General features: G+C 46.8%; 1 protein-coding gene across 1 annotated transcript in view; it reads right to left on the bottom strand.

Annotated features, from left to right (window-relative positions):
* FCHSD2 (FCH and double SH3 domains 2) overlaps window positions 1-9,162 on the bottom strand; it is a 90,523-nt gene extending 81,361 nt beyond the window's left edge. The window contains exons 1-2 of the mRNA XM_032219693.1: window positions 8,971-9,162; window positions 2,937-3,034 (exon numbers count right to left, since the gene is read on the bottom strand). Coding sequence (XP_032075584.1) covers window positions 2,937-3,034; window positions 8,971-8,991 — 119 coding nt within the window. The 5' untranslated portion in view covers window positions 8,992-9,162. The remainder of the gene's footprint in view (window positions 1-2,936; window positions 3,035-8,970) is intronic.
* Between the last annotated feature and the right edge of the window lie 11,411 nt (window positions 9,163-20,573).

Below are 20,573 nucleotides of genomic sequence, written 5' to 3'. Positions count from 1 at the left end.
TTCTGACTCCCTCCGTTGCAGTAAAATTAAGCATTAAAATCAAACCACCACTTTTCATTCCTCCGTAATACTATAAACTAGCCATTTCTATAGAAAACAATTCACCTAAAATAAAAGGTTCATTTTTTTTCTTCTCCCACATCTCAAGCTCACGGGTCAACAAAAGTACTTATATTCTTTTCTTTATTCTTGCTAGCCATGTATTTATGGCTTCAAGGGCTGCCCTTGAAGAGTGTTCGAAGACTCCAATTAGTCCAGAATGCAGCCGCGGGAGCGATTGTGGGTGCACCCAGGTACACCCACGTTACACCTATCCTCCGCGAGCTGCACTGGCTACCTATTAGTCTCCGAATCTGCTTCAAGGTGCTGGTCGCTACCTATAAAGCCCTACATGGCATCGGACCCGGGTACCTGAGAGACCGCCTCCTGCCGATTACCTCTCTCAGACCAATTAGATCGCACAGGTTGGGTCTCCTCCGGATTCCATCTGCCAGCCAATGTCGGCTGGCGACTCCCCGGGGGAGGGCCTTCTCTGTTGCAGCTCCAGCCCTCTGGAACGAGTTCCCCGTGGAGATCCGGACCCTTACTACCCTCCCGGCCTTCCGCAAAGCCACCAAGTCCTGGCTGTTCCAGCAGGCTGGGGGGAGCTGAGAAGCATCTACCTCCACGGAAATTGTGAATATTGGTTTTGTTTTTAATATGTTGTCTTTGTCTCGTTTTCCCCCTTTCCCTTGTCTTTTGTGAGCCACCCGGAGTCCTCCGGGAGTGGACAAGACAAATAAATAAATAAAATAAATTTATGATATAATTGGATCTCAAAAGATGAGAAGATAACCTTGGCAAGACATTCTGTTCAGCCAACACGAACTTTTCAGACAAGGACGTACCCAACTGTGACATGCAGAACGAATTCCTAACGATCATAAAATGCAATCCTTATGGATGGGAACAAATACCTTACAGACTATAGTAACCGGTCCGGCCAGCAATTTCAGTGCAAGTAAATATTTTTTTTAAAAAGAGAGCGAGCATTCTTGCGGAAAAGACGCGGCAAAATTTCCACCCCGACATCAGGAGGATCTTAATGCCAGACAAGCATCCAGATTGACTATTGATAAGACGGCTTTTATCACGCCGAATGCTTTCTAATTTGCTAAGAAAGTCCTCGGAATTGCCAGGAGTAATTTGCGAGGCGCCCTAATCGTGTGCGGGATTTGCAATCAGAAAGCCCACCAACGCTGATGTTTTATTGATCGCATGCAAATATTTCTTCGCAGGCCTGTCCCAAGAAATCGATGCTCTCTTACACCAAGAGCCAATGAATGTTTCTCCAGCTCGCTTTCCTCCCCCCATGGATTCTTTTAAAATAAAAAAAGGGGATAAAATGCTAAGGAGAAGAAAGTCTAATTATGGGCATTAGTAGTACAGGCAGTCCTCAAGTTACGGCCACAATTGAGCCCAGCGCTTATGTTGCTAGGCGGAATGTTCCTTAAGCGAGCGTTGCCCCATTTTACGAACTTCCTTACGACAGCTGTTAAGCGGATCGCTGCGGTTGTTGAATGAGGAACGCCGTCTTTAAATGAATCTGGCTTTCCCTGTTGACTTTGCCCGGAGGTCGCAAAAAGGGATCACGTGACCCCCCCCCGGGACACTGCGACCGTCATAAATATGAGTCAGCTGCAAAAGTCTGACTCACGTGACCATGGGGATGTTGCAAGTGTGAAAAGAGATAAGAAGTCATTTTTTTTCAGTGCCGTTGTAGCTTTGGTCGGTCGCTAAATGAACTGTTGCAAGTCGAGGACTTGCAGCCATTTCTCGAGCCACTATTCAAAGCCACAACAGCACTGCAAAAAGTGGGCTTATGACCGGTCCTCCCACTTATGACCAGCACAGCATTTCCATGGTCACATGATCAAAATTCAGAGGTTCGGCAAGCGACCCCAAATTTACAACGTTCAGAATGTCCCCGGAGCCACGTCATCCCCCTTTGTGACTTCCAGACAAGCGAAGTCAGTGGGAAAGCAAGATTCACTTAACAACTGCAGTGATTCACTCAACAACCGTGGCAAGAATAGCAATAGCAATAGCAGTTAGACTTATATACCGCTTCATAGGGCTTTCAGCCCTCTCTAAGCACAGAGTCAGCATATTGCCCCCACAGTCTGGGTCCTCATTTCACCCACCTCGGAAGGATGGAAGGCTGAGTCAACCTTGAGCCGGTGAGATTAGAACCGCTGAACTGCAGATAACAGTCAGCTGAAGTGGCCTGCAGTACTGCACCCTAACCACTGCGCCACCTCGTAAAATGGGGCAAAACTCACACCACCAATCTCTCACTTAGCAACAGAAATTTTGGGCTCCATGGTGGCCACAAGTCAAGGACTAACCGGTCATATATATATATAGATAGATAGATAGATAGGTAGGTAGGTAGGTAGGTAGGTAGGTAGGTAGGTAGATGATAGATAGATAGATAGATAGATAGATAGATAGATAGATAGATATAGATATAGATATAGATATAGATATAGATATAGATAGATAGATACATAGATAGATAGATACATAGATAGATATAGATATATATATTTTCAAAAGCCAATTTGCAGAATGACCAATTCTGGCTCTTTTTGGAGGCGAAGCAGTCAAGAATCTGACTCACTTCCAGAATCACAAAAAAACAACAATCATTTTGGACCCCTTGGTCTCCCATCGTTATTAATGGCCGGGTTTTCCAACTTGGGGAGGGAAAAAAAAACATGCATTGTGTTAGTTGCCATTATAACTTCCAGCTGTGGCGAGGCCTTTGCGGAGTTCGAAGGCAGGAAATCTTAAAAGGAAATTCCATCAGTTCCTGGCGTTTTGTAACCCAAACTGTTGTCCCAAAAAGGAGCTCTGGGAAAAAATATAAATAAACGTGGCTGTTAATTGTATACCTCATGTCTTCAAGTAAGTCGCATTCTGCCTGATGCTTCGCTTGAAGTTTTGTCATCTGCTCAGCCTGGATGAGTTTCAGCTCTTGAGTGATTTTCACCTGGGAGGAGAGAAAAATGTGGTTTTTTTTTTAAAAAAAAAATAATTATTTCCTTCCACGTCTTTCTCATTTAATAATGTAAATGTTGTAAGTTGGGGTTTATCCACGTTGGGCAGGTTAAGACCCCCTGGACTTCAACTCCCAGAATTCCCCAGCCAGCATGGCTGGCTGGGGAATTCTGGGAATTGAAGTCATGGGGGTCTTAACTACGCCCAACATGGGGAATCCTTGGGTGTTAAATGATATACCTTTACACTCACAATTTGGGACGAGAATTCCCATTGCTAAACAAAGGAATCAACCTGAATGTACAACCTTCTGCGTGGTCGCTAAGCGAAGCAGGTGGTTGTTAAATTGAATCCAGCTTCCTTTCATCGGTTTTGTGAGTCGGGAATTGCTTTGAAGGTCACAAATGGGGATTGAATAACAACCACAGTGAGACTGTGGTATAAATACACACCCATGAGGGAGTTGGAATTGCGAGGACTGGTCGTAAGTCACTTCACTTCGGCGCCGTTGTAATGTCGGCCGGTCGCTACACGAATGGTAATAAGTCAAGGATTGCCTGACATGGCTAAAAACAGGTAGTCCTCGACTTACAACAGCTCATTTAGTGACCAGAGTTACGACGGTAATTGCGAATGTGACGTAGGACCACTTTTCACACTTACAACCATTGAAGTTTCTCCGTGGCCACATAATCAAAATTCAGATACTTTGATTGATTCATATTTACGACGGTCGCAGCGTCACGCGATTTCCCTTTTGTGACCTTCTGTCAACGGGGAAGGCGGATTCACTTAACAACCGTGTCCCTGACTTGACAACTGTGGCGAGAAAGGTGATAAAAATCGGGCAAAATTCACCTAGCAAATGTTTCCCTGAGCAGCAGAAAAGTGGGGAAGGGAGGGGGGCATTGTGGTCGTAAGTTGAGGACTACCTGCATTGTGATTTCCCCTACCTTACAGCTGGCAACCGAATGACTGCCGTGTTTTTTTTTTTTCAAAAGAAATCATGCCAACATAACTTTGGAAACTGAAATGGTTTGATCTCTCTTAGAAACAATCTGGAGATGCAACATTTCCTGCATTATGAATGATTATCGCAAGCAAAGTCCGCCGTGTTCCGAAATAATCAAATACCTCTGCGGAAAAGTCACCTTTATACTCAGGTGACCCTTGAATCAGATGGAAGCTAGCCTCGGCCAAAAAAAAGGAATGTCAACTCGGCAATAATTCCAGCGGGGCAGGAAACGCAACTTTAAAAAGTTTCGTGAGCTCATTTTTTTTTAAAAAAAAAAAGGGCAGATCGATAGAAAGAAAAGAGAAACCTTCATCCTCTCTGCTCTTCGCTAGAGTCAACCATCAGGATGCTGTTAAGTTATTTGAAGGTTAAAGGTTTAAATATTAATATTCCCCGCTTTGAAGGTTCTCCAGTTTAAACCCTGGAAAGAATTAAATGAACTCACGGAAACAGTTTGATAAACAAGAAGGGGAGGAGGAAAATGGAAAAATCCTTCCAAGAGCTAATAGGACCCATAATGGATTCACAGTAGGGAAAGCCACATTAGTATATATTAGGAAAAAAAATATCTTAAGGACTAGCTCCTTTTCCAATTACCTCATTTTATTAACAGGCGGAAGCTCTCCTCCTCACTGGCCCTTTCCAGCCCTGTAAAACTCCTGATATTTGCTGCCTTTTAATCAAGTGTGTTAATTGGAAAAATATCCATCAGACACCTTCAGATTTTATTTGCAAGTACTGATAGTCCTCGATTTACGGCCACAATTGGGCCCAAAACGTCTGTTGCTAAGCAAGGCACGTTCTTCAGGCTTTACCACCTTTCTCGCCACAGTTGTTAAGTGAATCCCTGCCGCTGTTAAGCTAGTCGCACGGTTGTTAAGTGAATCCGGCTTCCCCATTGACTGCTGGTCAGAAGGTTGCAAAAGGGGAATCACGTGACCCCCCCCGGGACACTGCGACCGTCGTAAATATGAATCAATTAAAGTATCTGACTTTTGATTACAGCTGCAACGGTTGTGAGTGTGAAAAATGGTGGCAAGTCCCCTTTTTCTCCCATGACCGTCGTAACTCTGGTCACGAAATGAACCGTTGTAAGTCGAGGACTGCCTGTATTTAGTTCACAAATACGAATCGGATGTCAAGCGCCTGAATTTTGATCAGGTGTCCCTAGGGATGATGCAATGGTCATCCATGTAAAAAACGGTTGTGTGTTACTTTTTTTACAGGGCCTTTGCAAATTCAAGCGGTCATTAAACGGTTATAAATGCGAGGATTACTTGCGATCCGTAAATGCAAAAAATGTGCGCTGTTCCCCCGAATGGAAAAAATGTACATTCTTGACAGATTTGTTGGGTAATCCTTTGCTTTTTTTCCCACTGGTCAAGGAAAACTTTCTGATTCCCCAGGTGGAAAAGCCCAGGTGTCAATCAGATCTCTGGGGAATTCTGGGAGTTGAAGTCCAGGGGGTCTTAATGTGGCCACGGTTGGGTTTCCTTGCGTGTTAAGCGATATACCTTTACACACTCACAATCGGGATGAGGATTCCCCTTGCCAAACAAAGAAACCAACCCGAATTTACAACCTTTCGCATGGGCGTTAAGCAAATCACGCGGTCGTTAAGTGAAACCCAGCTCCCTTCGATCGGCTCTGCGAGTCGGATGGCGTAACCCCAGGGGGCTCTGCAACTGTGGCATGAATACACCCCCGTCTGCCAAGTGAATTCTGCATTGCCATCATGTGGCCATGAGGACGTCGTAATTGCGAGGACCGGTCCTAAGTTTCTTTATTTCAGCGCCATTGCAATATCAGTCGGTTGAGGATTGCCCGCCATGGCTAAATACAGGTAGTCTTCGAGACACAACATTTCGTGACCAGAGTTACGATGGTAATTAAAAATGTGGCTTAAAAGGCCAGGTGTCAATCAAATTTCCTGGTTCGCCAGGGTTCAAAATCATGTTGTGGGAATCCCTACTAGGAAATTGCTTTAAGAAATTGTGTTTTTAAACTTTTCTTTCTCTCTAGAGCAGTGTTTCTCAAACTTGGCGACTTTACGTCCTGTGGACTTCAGCTCCCAGAATCCCCCAGCCAGCGCAGTTGCGCTGGCTGGGGGATTCTGGGAGTTGAAGTCCACAGGATTTAAAGTCGCCAAGGTTGAGAAACCCTGCTCTAGAGAATAAGAGGGCTGCATTCACACTGCTCTATATTTAGGAGGGGAAATCCCCACCGTTTTGTATTCGAAAGAAGAAGAAAAGCAGGTGGGAAACGAAGCTAGTTGAGCCATTCAGGCATCACTGGAGGCTTTTAAGGAGACTGGACTAGAAGACCTCCAAGGTCCCTCCGGCTTGTCCTCAACCTACAAACAGTTCATTTGGTGATCGTTCAAAGTTACAACTGGGAATTTATGGTTGCTTTTCACTCTTACGACCGTTGCAGTTGCGGGAATCAAACTTCAGACACTTGACTCATAGTTATGACGGTCGCCGTGTTCTTGGGGGTCCTCCTGCGATCCCCTTTTGCGGCCTCCTGGCAAGCCAAGTCAATGGTGGGGAATCCACATTCACTTAACAACCGTGTAAGGAGCGCAACGATTCACTTAACAGCCGTGGCAATAAAACTCGTGCAAACTCAAGACATGCTTCACTTAGCGCCATCAATTTGGGGCTCAACTGTGGTCGTAACTCAAGGACTACCTGTATCCTGTCACCTGCTATTAGCTCAGCTGCAATAAGTTCCCCCCACCCCTGGGGGGGGGGGACAGATACCCCTATTTCTAACACCTCCAAATGAAATCCAGTATTTTTACCCAAGAAAGAGCAAAATCATCTCAAGGAAAGGGGGAAAAAAAGACATTTAAATTTTCAACAACAACAAAAAAATCCACCCTGTAGGGGACTTTTTTTCTTTTAAAAACAGAAAGGCTGAACTTTTTATTTTTATTTCCCCAAAGCAAATTTCATCCCCCTACAGGGAAACTCCTATCTCCACCCGAACCCCATCTGAAACTCGAAGGGGCCAGAGCAAACCATGTTCAACAACCAATGGCCTGTAAACATGGGCAAAACTTGGCTTGCCAGGCTGAGCCCACCCCGCTAAATAAACCCCCGATGGGGGGGGGGGGCAAGCCAAGATCACACTCCTCCTCCTCCTCCTCCTTCGCCCGTCCTTTCCTCCCTCCCCTCTGAAAAAGCCCAGCCTTTTGTTGACAAAAATGAAACCTCTTTCCCTCCCCGATGAATTATAGCCAGGTCTGAACACGCAGGCACACTCTGGTGTGGGTGGCTGCTGTTGTTGTTGTTTTAAACACACATACACACACACACACACACACACACGTTTATTTTATCTTCGGGGCCAAGGCGGGCTATGGGTTCCAGTTATGCAAGAGATGGGGCAGCTGTCTAAATGGGTTTCTTAGATAAATAAGACCTCGAGATCTATCCCCCCCATTCCTGCCCAGAGGAAAGGCTGGCAAGGGCTGCCCCATGGATTGGGGGGGGGTGTCTCGTGGGTCTTGCAGCCCTTCTGGAGACCCCCCCACGCCACGGATTGTCCCTTCCTGCAACGGGGCCGGCCAGACAGAAGCGTCCTGGCCGGCTGAAGTCTCCCTGGCTGGGACCCAACCCCTAAAAATAGCCTCCCTTCAATCAGGCCAACTGGACAGTTCCACCCCACCCAGCCCTTTGACCCTGGCCAAGAAGGAAAGCAGGCCTGGAAACCTGGGAGGAAAATATGAGTTGGGGGCCCCCGGATCTGTCCAGCCCAGATTTGTCCCCCTGGGGATTCCCAGCTCTCCTCCTCAGATCAAAAAGCCAATTGGGGGGAAGCTTTGGGGACAAGTCAACTTGTCCTCCACCCCAGTCGTCTTCCTGCCTGGCCCAAGGAGACTGGCTGGGGATGATGGGTGCTGAAATCCCCCCCCAAATCTCTGAAGGACCTCCCCAGAGGTGGGGGAGGCAGCTCGAGCTGAGCCAAGCATCCTGGCTGTTTCAAATCCTGGCTGGAGTTGGGGGAGACGGGGTGTCAGGACCCCCAATCACAACCCTCCCAGCTCCCACCGGACCCCCAAGCAGGCTTGCATTGAAGCAAGCAGCTGCATCCCCACAACGACGGGGTCATCCTTGTCTCCAGGTCGGGGGTCCGTTTTTTTCAGGAGGAGTCCCCCCTTCGGTAGGCAGGGGGAAGAGGAGGGGGGGTGAAGGTCCGCGGAGCAGCCTCAAGCAAAGCCCATCTTGCAGCCTCCCGCTTCCCGCTGACCCTCCCCAGCCTCTGCAGACCCCGCAAGACCCCCTCCTCTTCCATGCAGCTCCTCGCCCCCCTCCTCCTCCTCCTGCATGCAGACCCCCTAAGACCCCCTCCTCAAACCTGCAGCCCCCCAAACCACCGCCTCCTCCATGCAGCTCCCCGTCTTTCCTCTTCCCTCCATGCAGCCCAAGCCCCCCCTCCCCCATGCAGCCCCCAAATCCCCCTCCTCCACCCTACAGCCCCCCCAAATCCCCCACCTCATCCATGCAGCCCCTCCTCCGCCCTACAGCCCCCCAAATCCCCCTCCTCCCCCATGCAGCCCCCAAACCCCTCCTATATCCTACAGCCCCCCCCAAATCCTCCACCTCATCCATGCAGCCCCCCAAACCCCTCCTCCACCTTACAGCCCCCCCAAATCCCCCACCTCATCCATGCAGCCCCTCCTCCGCCCTACAGCCCCCCCCAACCCCTTCGATGCCCCCCACCCCGTCGAGACCCTTCCGCGGAGCTCCCGCCGGGACCCCGCCTCTCCCGATCGCCGGGTGGGTCGTCTCTCCTCCTGGGAAGCCGCCAGCGCCGAGGCTGGACCCGGCATCCCCGTTGCTCCGCCGGGGTCCTCGTCGTCGTCCGTCCCCCCCCCCCCACCGATCCCCGCCGTTCTCCCCGCTCACCTTCCTCGGCGGCGGCTGCATGGCGGTGGCGGCGGGGCCGCTCTGGGCCTCCACATCAATCCTTCCCCGCCCGGGACGGCAACGGCCAGGCGGGCGCCGAGCGGCGGGGGTTCGAAGCCGGGCCGGGCCGGGCTCCGATGCTGCGGCTGCAGCGGCGCGGGGGGCAGACGAGCGGAGGGGCGTGGCCGTGCGGGGGGGGGCGTGGCCGGCGAGGGGGAGGGCGATTCCCTGGCGGCGCCCGGCCCCCTCGCAGCCACGGGGCGGGGGGGCGAGGGAGGGGCGTGGCTGCGCGTGCGCGGCTAGGCCTCCGGGGGGGGGGAGCGGGGAAGAAACCGCGCGAGACTTCTTTTTCTCGGCCCCGCCCCGGGGAAAAAAAAGCCCGCGCTTTTTTTTTTTTTACGCGCTTCATCCTCCCTCAGAATCAGAACCGAGCTGGAAAGGGACCTCGGAGGTCTTCTAGTCCAGCCCCCTTTCCTCAGCCACCACACGCTATGTGCCATTTCAGACAAATGGGGGTCCGTTCCTTTTTTTTTAAAAAAAAAAGAAGCTCCAGGGATGGAGCACCCACAATTTCCTGAGGGAAGCTATTGTGGGGAGGGTGTGTGAAGGCCGCGCTTTTTTTCCCCGCGCTTCATCCTCCCTCAGAATCAGAATCGAGTTGGAAGGTATCTCGGAGGTCATCTAGTCGAGCCCCCTTTCCTCAGGCAGTTACACCGTTGCAGACAACAAAGTCTGCCCGGTTTCGTCTTAAAAACCTCCAGCACCCAGTTCCATAAGTCGGAGTCGAAAACTCTTAACGGGATTTTTTATTATTATTATTTTTTCATTACCCTCCTGCCGGCTTTCCGTCCTTATCGGCCTGACGCGCGTCACGTGTGAACGCTGACGCGCGTCAGTCAACCTGAGGGACGTTGCTTTTTTTTTTTAATCCGCCGTGAGACTTTCATTCATATATATATATATATATGAATATATATATAATATTCGCCCAGCCCTTCCCATTTGCCCCGGGAGTGAAATTAATTTGTATAACGGTTAATTGGGCTTTTTAAAATTAAAGACTGCAGCGCGAGGACGTGTTCTCGCTCCGCGCTCTCGCCGCCTGACAGGGCGCGCCGCGAAGGCGGGGCTTGCGGCAAGCCAATCGGAACGGGCGGCACGCACGCGGGGTCACGCCCCCTCCCCGTCATGGCTCCGCCTTCCTACTGGGCGCCGCCCCTCTGGCTGGTTCGCCCAGGACGAACGGATTGCGCTCCTAGGCGCTGCTGCCCCCTGGCGGCGACGTTGCACGCGCCCGCGTGACGTTTTTTTTTCTCCCCATCCTAACTAAGCAGGCTTGTTTTTTTAATCTTGGTTTAATCTTGGTTAATCTTGGGTTGTGGCCCCTGAAACCCTGAATCGCAAACGACAGCTGTTCCTTCTGTAAGAACGTGAAACCATATAAGCAAGGATATTTCTTGCAATAATGATTCGGCTGTTGATGTTTATCAACCCTGCAAATTGCAAGACACTTTTTTTTTTAATGATTTGCAGGAATTAGGAAAATAGCCAACAAAAGCAATTGAACAAAAAACATTCAGGCTCGTGTGTTCAAACTTCAGATGCCTTGCGACTGGTTCATACTTATGACCGTTGTAGTGTCCCGAGATTATGTGATCCCCTTTTGCAACTGTCTGATAATAAAAGTCAATGGGGAAGCTGGATTCACTTAACAACCGTCTTACTAATTTAACAACTGCGGTGATTCACTTAGCAGATGTGCCAAGGAAAATTGTAAAATGGGACAAGTCTCACTTAACAACATAAACGTTGGGCTCCATTGTGGTTATGTCGATGACTACCTGTATCTACCTAAAGCAGACGTAAAGTGAGATTTCAACATTAAGTGTGAAGCCTACTGGGTCAGGCTGGACAGCCTCGTACAGCCCCTTTACTTCTATATTAAAAGCCACATAGACAGAGTTGGAGCTTGCAATAGAAACAGGAAGCCAGTGCCTAACCACAAGATGTCTCTATGTCAAAGGTCTATGTCAAAAGCCTATGTCAAAAGTGTGGGAAGTTATCGTCCAGCCCTCCCAGAAAAATGAAATATCCTAGGAAATATTGAAAACGCAGAATATTTCTCTGGATGTGAAAAGAAACATGTTTTAAAAGACAGAATAGTTGCCTATAGCTTTCTGCCCATCCCCAGCTAATGGGCCATTAAGATGGCCAGGCTAGCCCACTTTACATAATAAAGACTTCTCCTCACTGCAGCTGTAGGGGGAAGGGATATTACTCAACTCTCCACATGGCATCTGAGAACTCATCTATACCTGGATTCAAAACACAGCCTAGAGAGTAGCCCCCTGCATGGCACCATGGGAGTCTGACAACCAATCAGAATACATTTCTTACACAGGAACAGGAAACAGAGAGGTGGGACTAAACAGGGTATAAAAAGCCTAGCAAGCCCCTCCCTCGGCCCTTCTCTTCTTCTCCACCAACATTGAAGCACGTGATCACCTTTTCTGTTCAGGGCTCAAGCCATGTGGCCCTGTCCAACAATAAACCATCTTTCCAAGCAGCCTCCTTGTCTCCAGTGTCTTTTTCCCCACTTGGAGCTGAACCCAAAAGGACATTTCTTTCAACAAAAGTCCAAGGTTCAATTAAAGTTTGTTAATGACACGTACTCCATAAACAAAAGGAGAAGTAAGACCCCCTCTCCTTATAAGGCTTTCTCCTCAAGGTCACCACTAAGAAATGTGTTAAGTATTTCCGTGTTGCTTTTGAGAATGTATAAGAACGTGTGCTTCGATAATGAAGGTTGTTCAGAACTTGCAATGCTCAGCCATGGGCTCACTTTCTGAACCTGGCTGCCAAATAAACTCCTCCTGTATCCCGGGAAGTCTAACGCCTGTCATTTTCTGCAACAACCAGTCTTTGAAAGCCCTCCTAGCCTAAATTATATCTACCCACCTCTTCATACCTGGCCTTGGGTTCAGGAAGCTTTTCGCTTCTTGGGATCTCATCCATGTTGTTTTGACCCAGCCTTAGCAGAAACAAGAAACAGACTCCTTGTCCCGAAAAATCCCTCTTTATTTAGCTACTGGGAATTCATGGCATTCACACACTAAAAAAAGTCCAGGCAATAATCCTTCCAAGGGTTAACTGAAGTACAGATCTTACCAGTCCTTGGATAATTGCCAGGGTTAGGGTTAGAGCTGTAAATTAATTCCTGGCAAGCAGTCTCTGAGGCAAGAACCACAATAAGCAAATCTTCCGAAAGAAATTCGAACTGTTGTCTCCTACGAGCAACATTCCCCTTTACTTCTATTTATTCCCCAGCCAGGGAGGAGCCATTCAGCGTCCACATCAGTTGTAATATAGTTCCTTGTGTAGGTGTGGGTCACCCATGGCCCAGTTCATACCAGGGCATGCGGAGCCACGCTGAACCACACAGGAGAAAACAAACTCCTAAAACTCCATAACATCCTGATAATTCATAACATAACATCCTGAGAACCTCTTTGTATGAGTCTTATCTCTCTCCTTCTATTGATTCACAACTTTTGTCTCTGTTTCTCACTTTACAAGGTCTTGTCTCCTCTCGCTGTTATTTTTTCCATGTCTCCCATATCTGAAGTCATCAGCCTTTCCCTGGATAACGGGGCATGCAGAGCCACGCTGAACCACACAGGAGAAAACAAACTCCTAAAACTCCATAACATCCTGATAATTCATAACATAACATCCTGAGAACCTCTTTGTATGAGTCTTATCTCTCTCCTTCTATTGATTCACAACTTTTGTCTCTGTTTCTCACTTTACAAGGTCTTGTCTCCTCTCGCTGTTATTTTTTCCATGTCTCCCATATCTGAAGTCATCAGCCTTTCCCTGGATAACGGGGCATGCAGAGCCACGCTGAGAAAACAAACTCCTAAAACTCCATAACATCCTGATAGTTCATAACATAACATCCTGAGATGTGCCCTACCAATGACGCCCAGGATTTGACCATATATAGACACAACTTCCCTGAGCAGTAGATTAGAAATTGTACTTTTACAGGTTGTTTATAACCACATGCTGATTGCTCCTCCTGCCTTTGTCCTATTTCAATAAAAGGGGCTCTCAGACCCCCAATCTGGGTCGCTCCATCCCGAGAAAGCTCGTGTCCGTGTCTTTTCTCCACATTGGCCTCATGGACGACCCACGGGAACATCACACACATGTCCTTTCTTCCCGAGTCAGCCCCTTTTCCTCAGCTGTCCCCCTCTCCTGACAGCTCTGCGCCTACGTGCATCTGGAACCAGCTGTTCTTCTTCCCCACTTATCTCCGACTCCAAAGGCAGCTGGGAATTGTCAGACAGCCCTGGCTCTATCTCTGCTTCCGACGCAGATCATCCAACAGATCCTTCCCCAGGCTCCAGAAATGGCCCAAGTTCCTCCCCAACCTCCTCATTGTCCGAGTCACAACACACGTCGCGCAACTGTGCCTCTTCTTCGGCTCCTCCCTTATCCTAAAATCCAAACTGGATCCTAACCTTAAACTCTTCTGCTAGCTATTCCCACAGGTGTTTTTTTTTCCAAAAGGCAATTGGACTTTCTTGGGTTTCTTGGAAATGTTTCTCTTCTCATTCAAGAAGCTTCTTCAGTTCATTTTAGATGAGAAGCAAAATGTTTTCAGTGAAACCAACTGAGGAATTTCAGTTCCTTTAGGAAAAAGCATTTTTTGGGAGAACTGTGACGCCGGGGGATTGATAATCTCCATAAAGCTGTGGGAAGTTATCACCCAGCCCTCTCCCAGAAAAATGAAATATCCTAGGAAATATTGAAAAGGCAGAATATTTCTCTGGATGTGAAAAGAAACATGTTTCAAAAGACAGAATAGTTGCCTATAGCTTTCTGCCCATCCCCAGCTAATGGGCCATTGAGATGGCCAGGCTAGCCCACTTTACATAATAAAGACTTCACCAGCAGCTACAGAAAGGCATGATAATATACTCAACTGACCACAAGGCATCTGAGAACTCATCACAGCCTAGAGAGTAGCCCCCTGCATGGCACCATGGAAGTCTGACAACCAATCAGAATACATTTCTTACACAGGAACAGGAAACAGAGAGGTGGGACTGAACAGGGTATAAAAGCCTAGCAAGCCCCTCCCTCAGCCCTTCTCTTCTTCTCCATCTACACTGAAGCATGTGATCACCTTTTCTGTACAGGGCTCAAGCCATGTGGCCCTGTCCACCAATAAACCATCTTTCCAAGCAGCCTCCATGTCTCCAGTGTCTTCTTCCCCCACTTGGAGCTGAACCCAGAAGGACATTTCTTTCAACAAACCCATGGAAGAGAAATAGAAAATTAACACTAGTCAAAAAATATTTGTACAAAATGTTTTATAGGTGGCATCTTCCTCCCACGAGGCTAGCAAAAACGAATAAGGATCCATCTCCGCAGTGTTGGAAATGTAACTTGGCTTCAGGATCTTTTCATCATATGTGGTGGTTATGTACTAAAGCCAAGGATTTGGGGTGCCAGATAAAGACATGGTTGGAAGAGATGCTAGGCCAAAATACAGATGTAAAAACCAGAACTATTCCTATTGGGAATAATAAAAAGAAAAATATAGTAAAGGAGAGACATATTTAACGTTACACGTGATAACCGCAGCAAGATTGATATATGCACAACATTGGAAAAATCAGAGAGATGCCACCCCCACCAAAGAAGAGGTAATAAAGAACATTTTGATTTGTGCAGACTGACACTAGAAATCAAAAATAGAGACAAGACAGAATTATTATGAAATCTGGAATAAAATGTACCAATGGTTGGAAATGAGGAAAAAGAGTCGGAACAGAACATTTTGAGGATTGTAAAATTGGAACTGGGTAATACTGATGGAAGAAATGTCCTTCTGGGTTCGGCTCCAAGTGGGGGAAAAGACACTGGAGACATGGAGGCTGCTTGGAAAGATGGTTTATTGTTGGACAGGACCACATGGCTTGAGTCCTGAACAGAAAAGGGGATCACATGCTTCAATGTTGGTGGAGAAGAAGAGAAGGGCTGAGGGAGGGGCTTGCTAGGCTTTTTATAACCTGTTTAGTCCCACCTCTCAGTTTCCTGTTCCTGTGTAAGAAATGTATTCTGATTGGTTGTCAGACTCCCATAGGGCCATGCAGGGGCAACTCTCTAGGCTGTGTTTTGAATCCAGGTTTGGTTGAGTTCTCAGATGCCATGTGGTCAGTTAGGTAAAGTTCCTTAATCCCTTCCCCCTGGAGCTGCAGCGGAGAAGTCTTTATTATGTAAAGTGGACTAGCTTGGCCTCAATGGCCCATTAACAGTGGGGATGGGCAGGAAGCTACAGGCAACTATTCTGTCTTTTAAAACATTTTCCTTTCTTTTCATATCCAGAGAAATATTCTGCGTTTTCAATATTTCCTAGGATATTTCATTTTTTCTGGGAGAGGGCTGGACGATAACTTCCCACAATACAGAGATAAATATGTAAGGGAAGAAAAGGGATGTGTTAATAAGATTTTTTTATTATTATTATTAATAATAATCACCAGGAGACGGTGAATTCTAGTTCCACCTTTGGCATGGAAATCTGCTATGTGACATTAGGCCAATCACTAGGAGATGGTGAGTTATAATCCTGCCTTAGGCATGAAAGCTGGTTAGATGACTTTGGGCCAATCACCAGGAGATGGTGAGTTCTAGTCCTGCCTCAGGCATGAAAGCCGGCTGGGTGACTTTGCACCAATTACCAGGAGACGGTGAATTCTAGTGCCACCTTTGGCATGGAAATCTGCTATGTGACATTAGGCCAATCACTAGCTGGGTGACTTTGGGCCAATCACCAGGAGATGGTGAGTTCTAGTCCTGCCTTAGGCATGAAAGCTGACCAGTTTACTTTGTGGCACTCTCTCTCAGCCCAACTCACCTCACAGGGTGGTTGTTGTGGGGAAAAGAGGAGGAGGGAGGAATATCAGGTATATTCTCCCCCTTGAATCATTTCTAAAAATAATAAAAGTGAGATAAATAAGCATGCATTAAATAAGTAAATATGCTGTTGTAAATAAATCTTTTAAGAACCTGGACAGGTAATATCACCAGGGCTCCACCAGATGGCAGCACCTCACAAGAGTTTGGCAGATGTTGGCTAAAGTCAACAGGGTCAAGTTCATTATGGAGACCCTCAAAGGTGGCCGGTTGAATTGAGACGTATCTGGAAGAAGGCCAGGAAAAACCACTTCTGTTCTCCTTGTCAAGAAGAACAAACATCAATTTAGTCACCAGGTGGCAAGCGGGTATCTGTAGCTAGTTTAGAAATCCTCTTCTTCACCCTCTTTAGGAATTCACCTGCAGATGGATATGGAAGAGAACCACAGAATCCTAGGGCTGGAAGGGACCTTGGAGGTCTTCTAGTCCAACCCCCTGCTCAGGCAGGAAACTCTACAGCACTTCAGACAAATGGTTATCCAACCTCTTCTTTAAAACTCCCAGTGTTGGGGCATTCACAACTTCTGGAGGCAACTTCTGTTCCACTGGTTAATTGTTCTAATTTCTCCTCCGTTCTGAGTTGCTTCTCTCCTTGATTAGTTTCCACCCATTGCTTCTTGTTCTGCCCTCAGGTGCCTTGGAGAATAGCTTGACTCCCTCTTCTTTGTGGCAACCCCTGAGATATTGGAAGACAGCTAACATATCTCCCCTAGTCCTTCTTTTCATCAAGCTAGACATACCCAGTTCCTGCAACCGTTCTTCATATATTTTAGCCTCCAGTCCCCTAATCATCTCTCTTATTTGTTTCTCTGTTTTCAAGAAAGATTCCTTCTGCTCTAAATTAGTGCAAAATAGAACTGAATCTCTGCTTCCCACCATCCTGTGACAAAAAGGGGGGATCCTTTAAAGCAGGACAGCAGACAGTAAAGTTCCTTGCGGGACGTAGCTTGCTATGGGGTCCTTGGTGGTCTCTGAGCTTGGTAGTTTTCTTGCAGATGTTTCATGACCCAACTAGGGAACATCATCGGTGTTAGGAGGAGGTAGGATTCGCAGAGAGAAAGGAGGAGGAAGAGGAGGAGGAGGAGGAGGAGGAGGAGGAGGAGGAGGAGGATGGCGGCTGTGGGATCCTTGATGCTCTCTGAACCTGATTGTTTTCTTGCAGATGTTTCATGACCAAGCTAGGGAACATCATCAGTGTTAGGAGGAGGTAGGATTCGCAGAGAGAAAGGAGGAGGAGGAGGAGGGGGGGGCGGCTGTGGGATCCTTGATGCTCTCTGAACCTGATTGTTTTCTTGCAGATGTTTCATGACCAAGCTAGGTAACATCATCAGTGTTAGGAGGAGGTAGGATTCGCAGAGAGAAAGGAGGAGGAGGAGGAGGGGGGGGGGCGGCTGTGGGATCCTTGATGCTCTCTGAACCTGATTGTTTTCTTGCAGATGTTTCATGACCAAGCTAGGTAACATCTTCAGTGCAAGAAGGAGAAAGGGAGGAAGGAAACTGTGGGGTCCTTGGTGTTCTCTGAGCCTGACTGTTTTCTTGCAGACGTTTCATTACCAAACTAGGTAACATCATCAGTGCTAGAAGGGAGTTGGATTTTTCTCTCTCTCTCTCTCTATATATATATATATACTGGTGGCTGGTATATACCAACTCATAGCTTGCTATCTCACGCTCTGCCGCTGGCTCTGCAGAATCATTCCAGTCCCAAGAACACCCTTGGCCACTCATCAAGAGGACTACAACCTCCATCCTGCCCATCCACACACCCAGAGAGCCTACCAGCTTAGAACAACCCAATGTTCTTCAACTGATGGGAACAGATACTGGACTTGATCTCGAGCTGCAAGCTGGGAAAAGCCACTTTTGCACGGCTCCCCCACCACTCCTTAATTTAATGAACAATGCGCGCAGAGGCGCATACCTCCCAGGCAGCATAGTTCTTGCCCCATCAGATCAAATAGGCCCATGATGCAATTTGAGGACATTGCGGGCAACGGTGCCAAAAATCCCTAAATGCCAACATGCAAAGTGGAATCCAGGAAGCCTTTCCTCATTTGCCTCCGTACAGGTAAGTCCTCGACCTACGACCACGATGGAGTCCACAATGTGTTGTTAAGCGGGACAGTTCTTAAGCGAGATGGAAAGTCCATGATACGGACTTCCTTGCCACAGCTGTTCAGCGAATCGCTTGCATGGTTAAATTAGCCACGCAGTTGTGAAGGGGAGCTGGCTTCCTATGGACCCTGGCTGGTCAGAAGGTCGCAAAAGGGGAGGATGTGACCCCACTGCGACTGTCAAAAATACGGAAGGGACCCTGGAGGTCTTCTAGTCCAACCCCCTGCTCAAGCAGGAGACCCGGCCTAGACCATTCCAGACAAACAATCTCCTCTTAAGGACTTCCAGTGATGGAGCACCCACAGCTTCAAGAGGCAACTTCTGATTAATTGTCCCCAGTGTTAGAAAGTTTCTCCTTAATTCCAGGTAGAATAGAATAGAATAGAATAGAATAAAAATATGGAATAGAAAAGAGAGTAGAATAGAACAGAATTTAAATGAATAGAATAGAGAAGAAAATGAATAGAATAGAATAGAAAATATGGAATGGAATAGAAAAGAGAGTAGAATAGAACAGAATTTAAATGATTAGAATAGAGAAGAAAATAGAATAGAATAGAATAGAGAATGGAATGGAATAGAATTGAATAGAATAGAACAGACAAACTTGCAGAATAGAATAGACCAAAATAGAATAGGATAAAAATGCAGAATAGAATAGAATAATAATGCAGAATAGAATAGAATAGAATAGGAATAGAAAAGAAAAAAATGCAGAATAGAACAGAATAGGAATAGAATAGACTAAAATTCACAATAGAACAGACTAAAATTCAGAATAGAATAGACTAAAATGGAATAAAAGTGCAGAATAGAATAGAAGAAAAAATTCAGAATAGAACAAAAAAAAATACAGAATAGAATTGACTAAAATGGAATGGAATAAAAATGCAGAATAGAATAGAATAGAATAGAAAAATGCAGAATAGAATAGAAGAAAAAATGCAGAATAGAATAAGAAAAAAAATGCAAAATGGAATAGAATAGAACCCTACAGTTGGAAGGGTCCTTAGAGGTCTTCTAGTCCAACCCCCTGCTCAAGCAGGAGACCCTAAACATCTCAGACAAGTGACTGTCCAGTCTCTTCTTGAAAACCTCCAGTGTTGGAGCACCCACAACTTCTGGTGGCAAGCTGTTCCACTGGTGAATTGGTCTCATTGTTAGGAAGTTTCTCCTTCATCCCCGGGTGCTTCTCTCCTTGATGAGTTTCCATCCATTGCTTCTTGTCCTGCCTTCGGGGGAGAATAGGCTGATTCCCCCCCCCTCTTCTTCGTGGCATTCAGTTTTCATTGCATTGTAATTCTGCTAAATGTTCAGTGAGTTTTGCCACACATTTCTTAGTTGCTAAGTGAATCAGTGCGGTTGCGAAGTTAGCAACGCGGTTGTTAAGTGAATCGGCCTTCCCATGGACTCTGCTCATCTGAAGGTCGCCAAAGGGGGGGAATCACATGATCCCGGGACCCTGCCACCGTCATAAATCCGAGTCGGTTGTCAAGCATCTGAATGTAAATCCCCTGACCCTGGAGGATGCCGCAACCGTCACAAAGTGTGAAAAATGGCCAACAGTCGCTTCTTCCAGTCACGTCATAAGTTTGAACATTCACTAAGTCAAGGGTTCTCAACCTTGGCAACTTGAAGATGTCCGGACTTCAACTCCCAGAATTCCCCTTGAAGTCCGGACATCTTCAAGTGGCTAAGGTTGAGAAACACTGCACTAAGCAAACTGTTGTAAGTCGAGAACTACCTGCGAGTAACTCAGGACACAAATGAATTGCTCTTGAAAATTCCCCATCTTCCAAACCACAATTTATTTAAACCGCCAGCACGGACTTCCCTTTTCTTTGAAGAAACAACAACGTTCACACAATCACTTTCACTTCTGCAGGATTCTCCCCACCCGATAGTTTTGTTCTCATTGCTGCAAAGGTTTTTTTTTTTCCCCTCTCCCACTTTTTCTTATTTCTTGTTGTCGTTGTGGATACACACACACACACACACACACACACACACACACACACCGGTCTTTTATCCATTGCCCAAGGGGGGAAAAAAATCAGCAGTCCTACAGATGTGCAAAATCCAGGGCTGGAATTCCTTCCTCACTTTGCATGCTCTTTTCTAAAGAACTTTCACACGGTTTCTCCATCAATTATATACAACATATATGTATATGTTGTATTTGTGCTGATAAATAAATAAAGGGAGACTAGTATAGATCTATTTCAAGCTATTTTGGGCATACCAAGGGTTGTGACTTTAATATGTGTGTGTGTGTGTGTGTGTGTCTGTGTGTGTGTGTCTGTGTGTGTGTAGTATTTGTGCTGATAAATAAATAAAGGGAGACTAGTATAGATCTATTTCAAGCTATTTAGCTCCCATCAGCTAGCCATACCCTTACTGGGATTCGAACCTGGGCTATATTACATATTAGACAGATGTGTTAACCACTAAGCCACAGGCTCTGATCCGCTATCAGCTGAGCCAGGGAGAAAGGTATA

Source organism: Thamnophis elegans, chromosome 6, assembly GCF_009769535.1.
Source record: "Thamnophis elegans isolate rThaEle1 chromosome 6, rThaEle1.pri, whole genome shotgun sequence".
NCBI classification, from domain to species: domain Eukaryota; kingdom Metazoa; phylum Chordata; class Lepidosauria; order Squamata; family Colubridae; genus Thamnophis; species Thamnophis elegans.
Note: the sequence above shows the minus strand (reverse complement) of the source record. Positions and strands in the feature narration are given on the sequence as shown.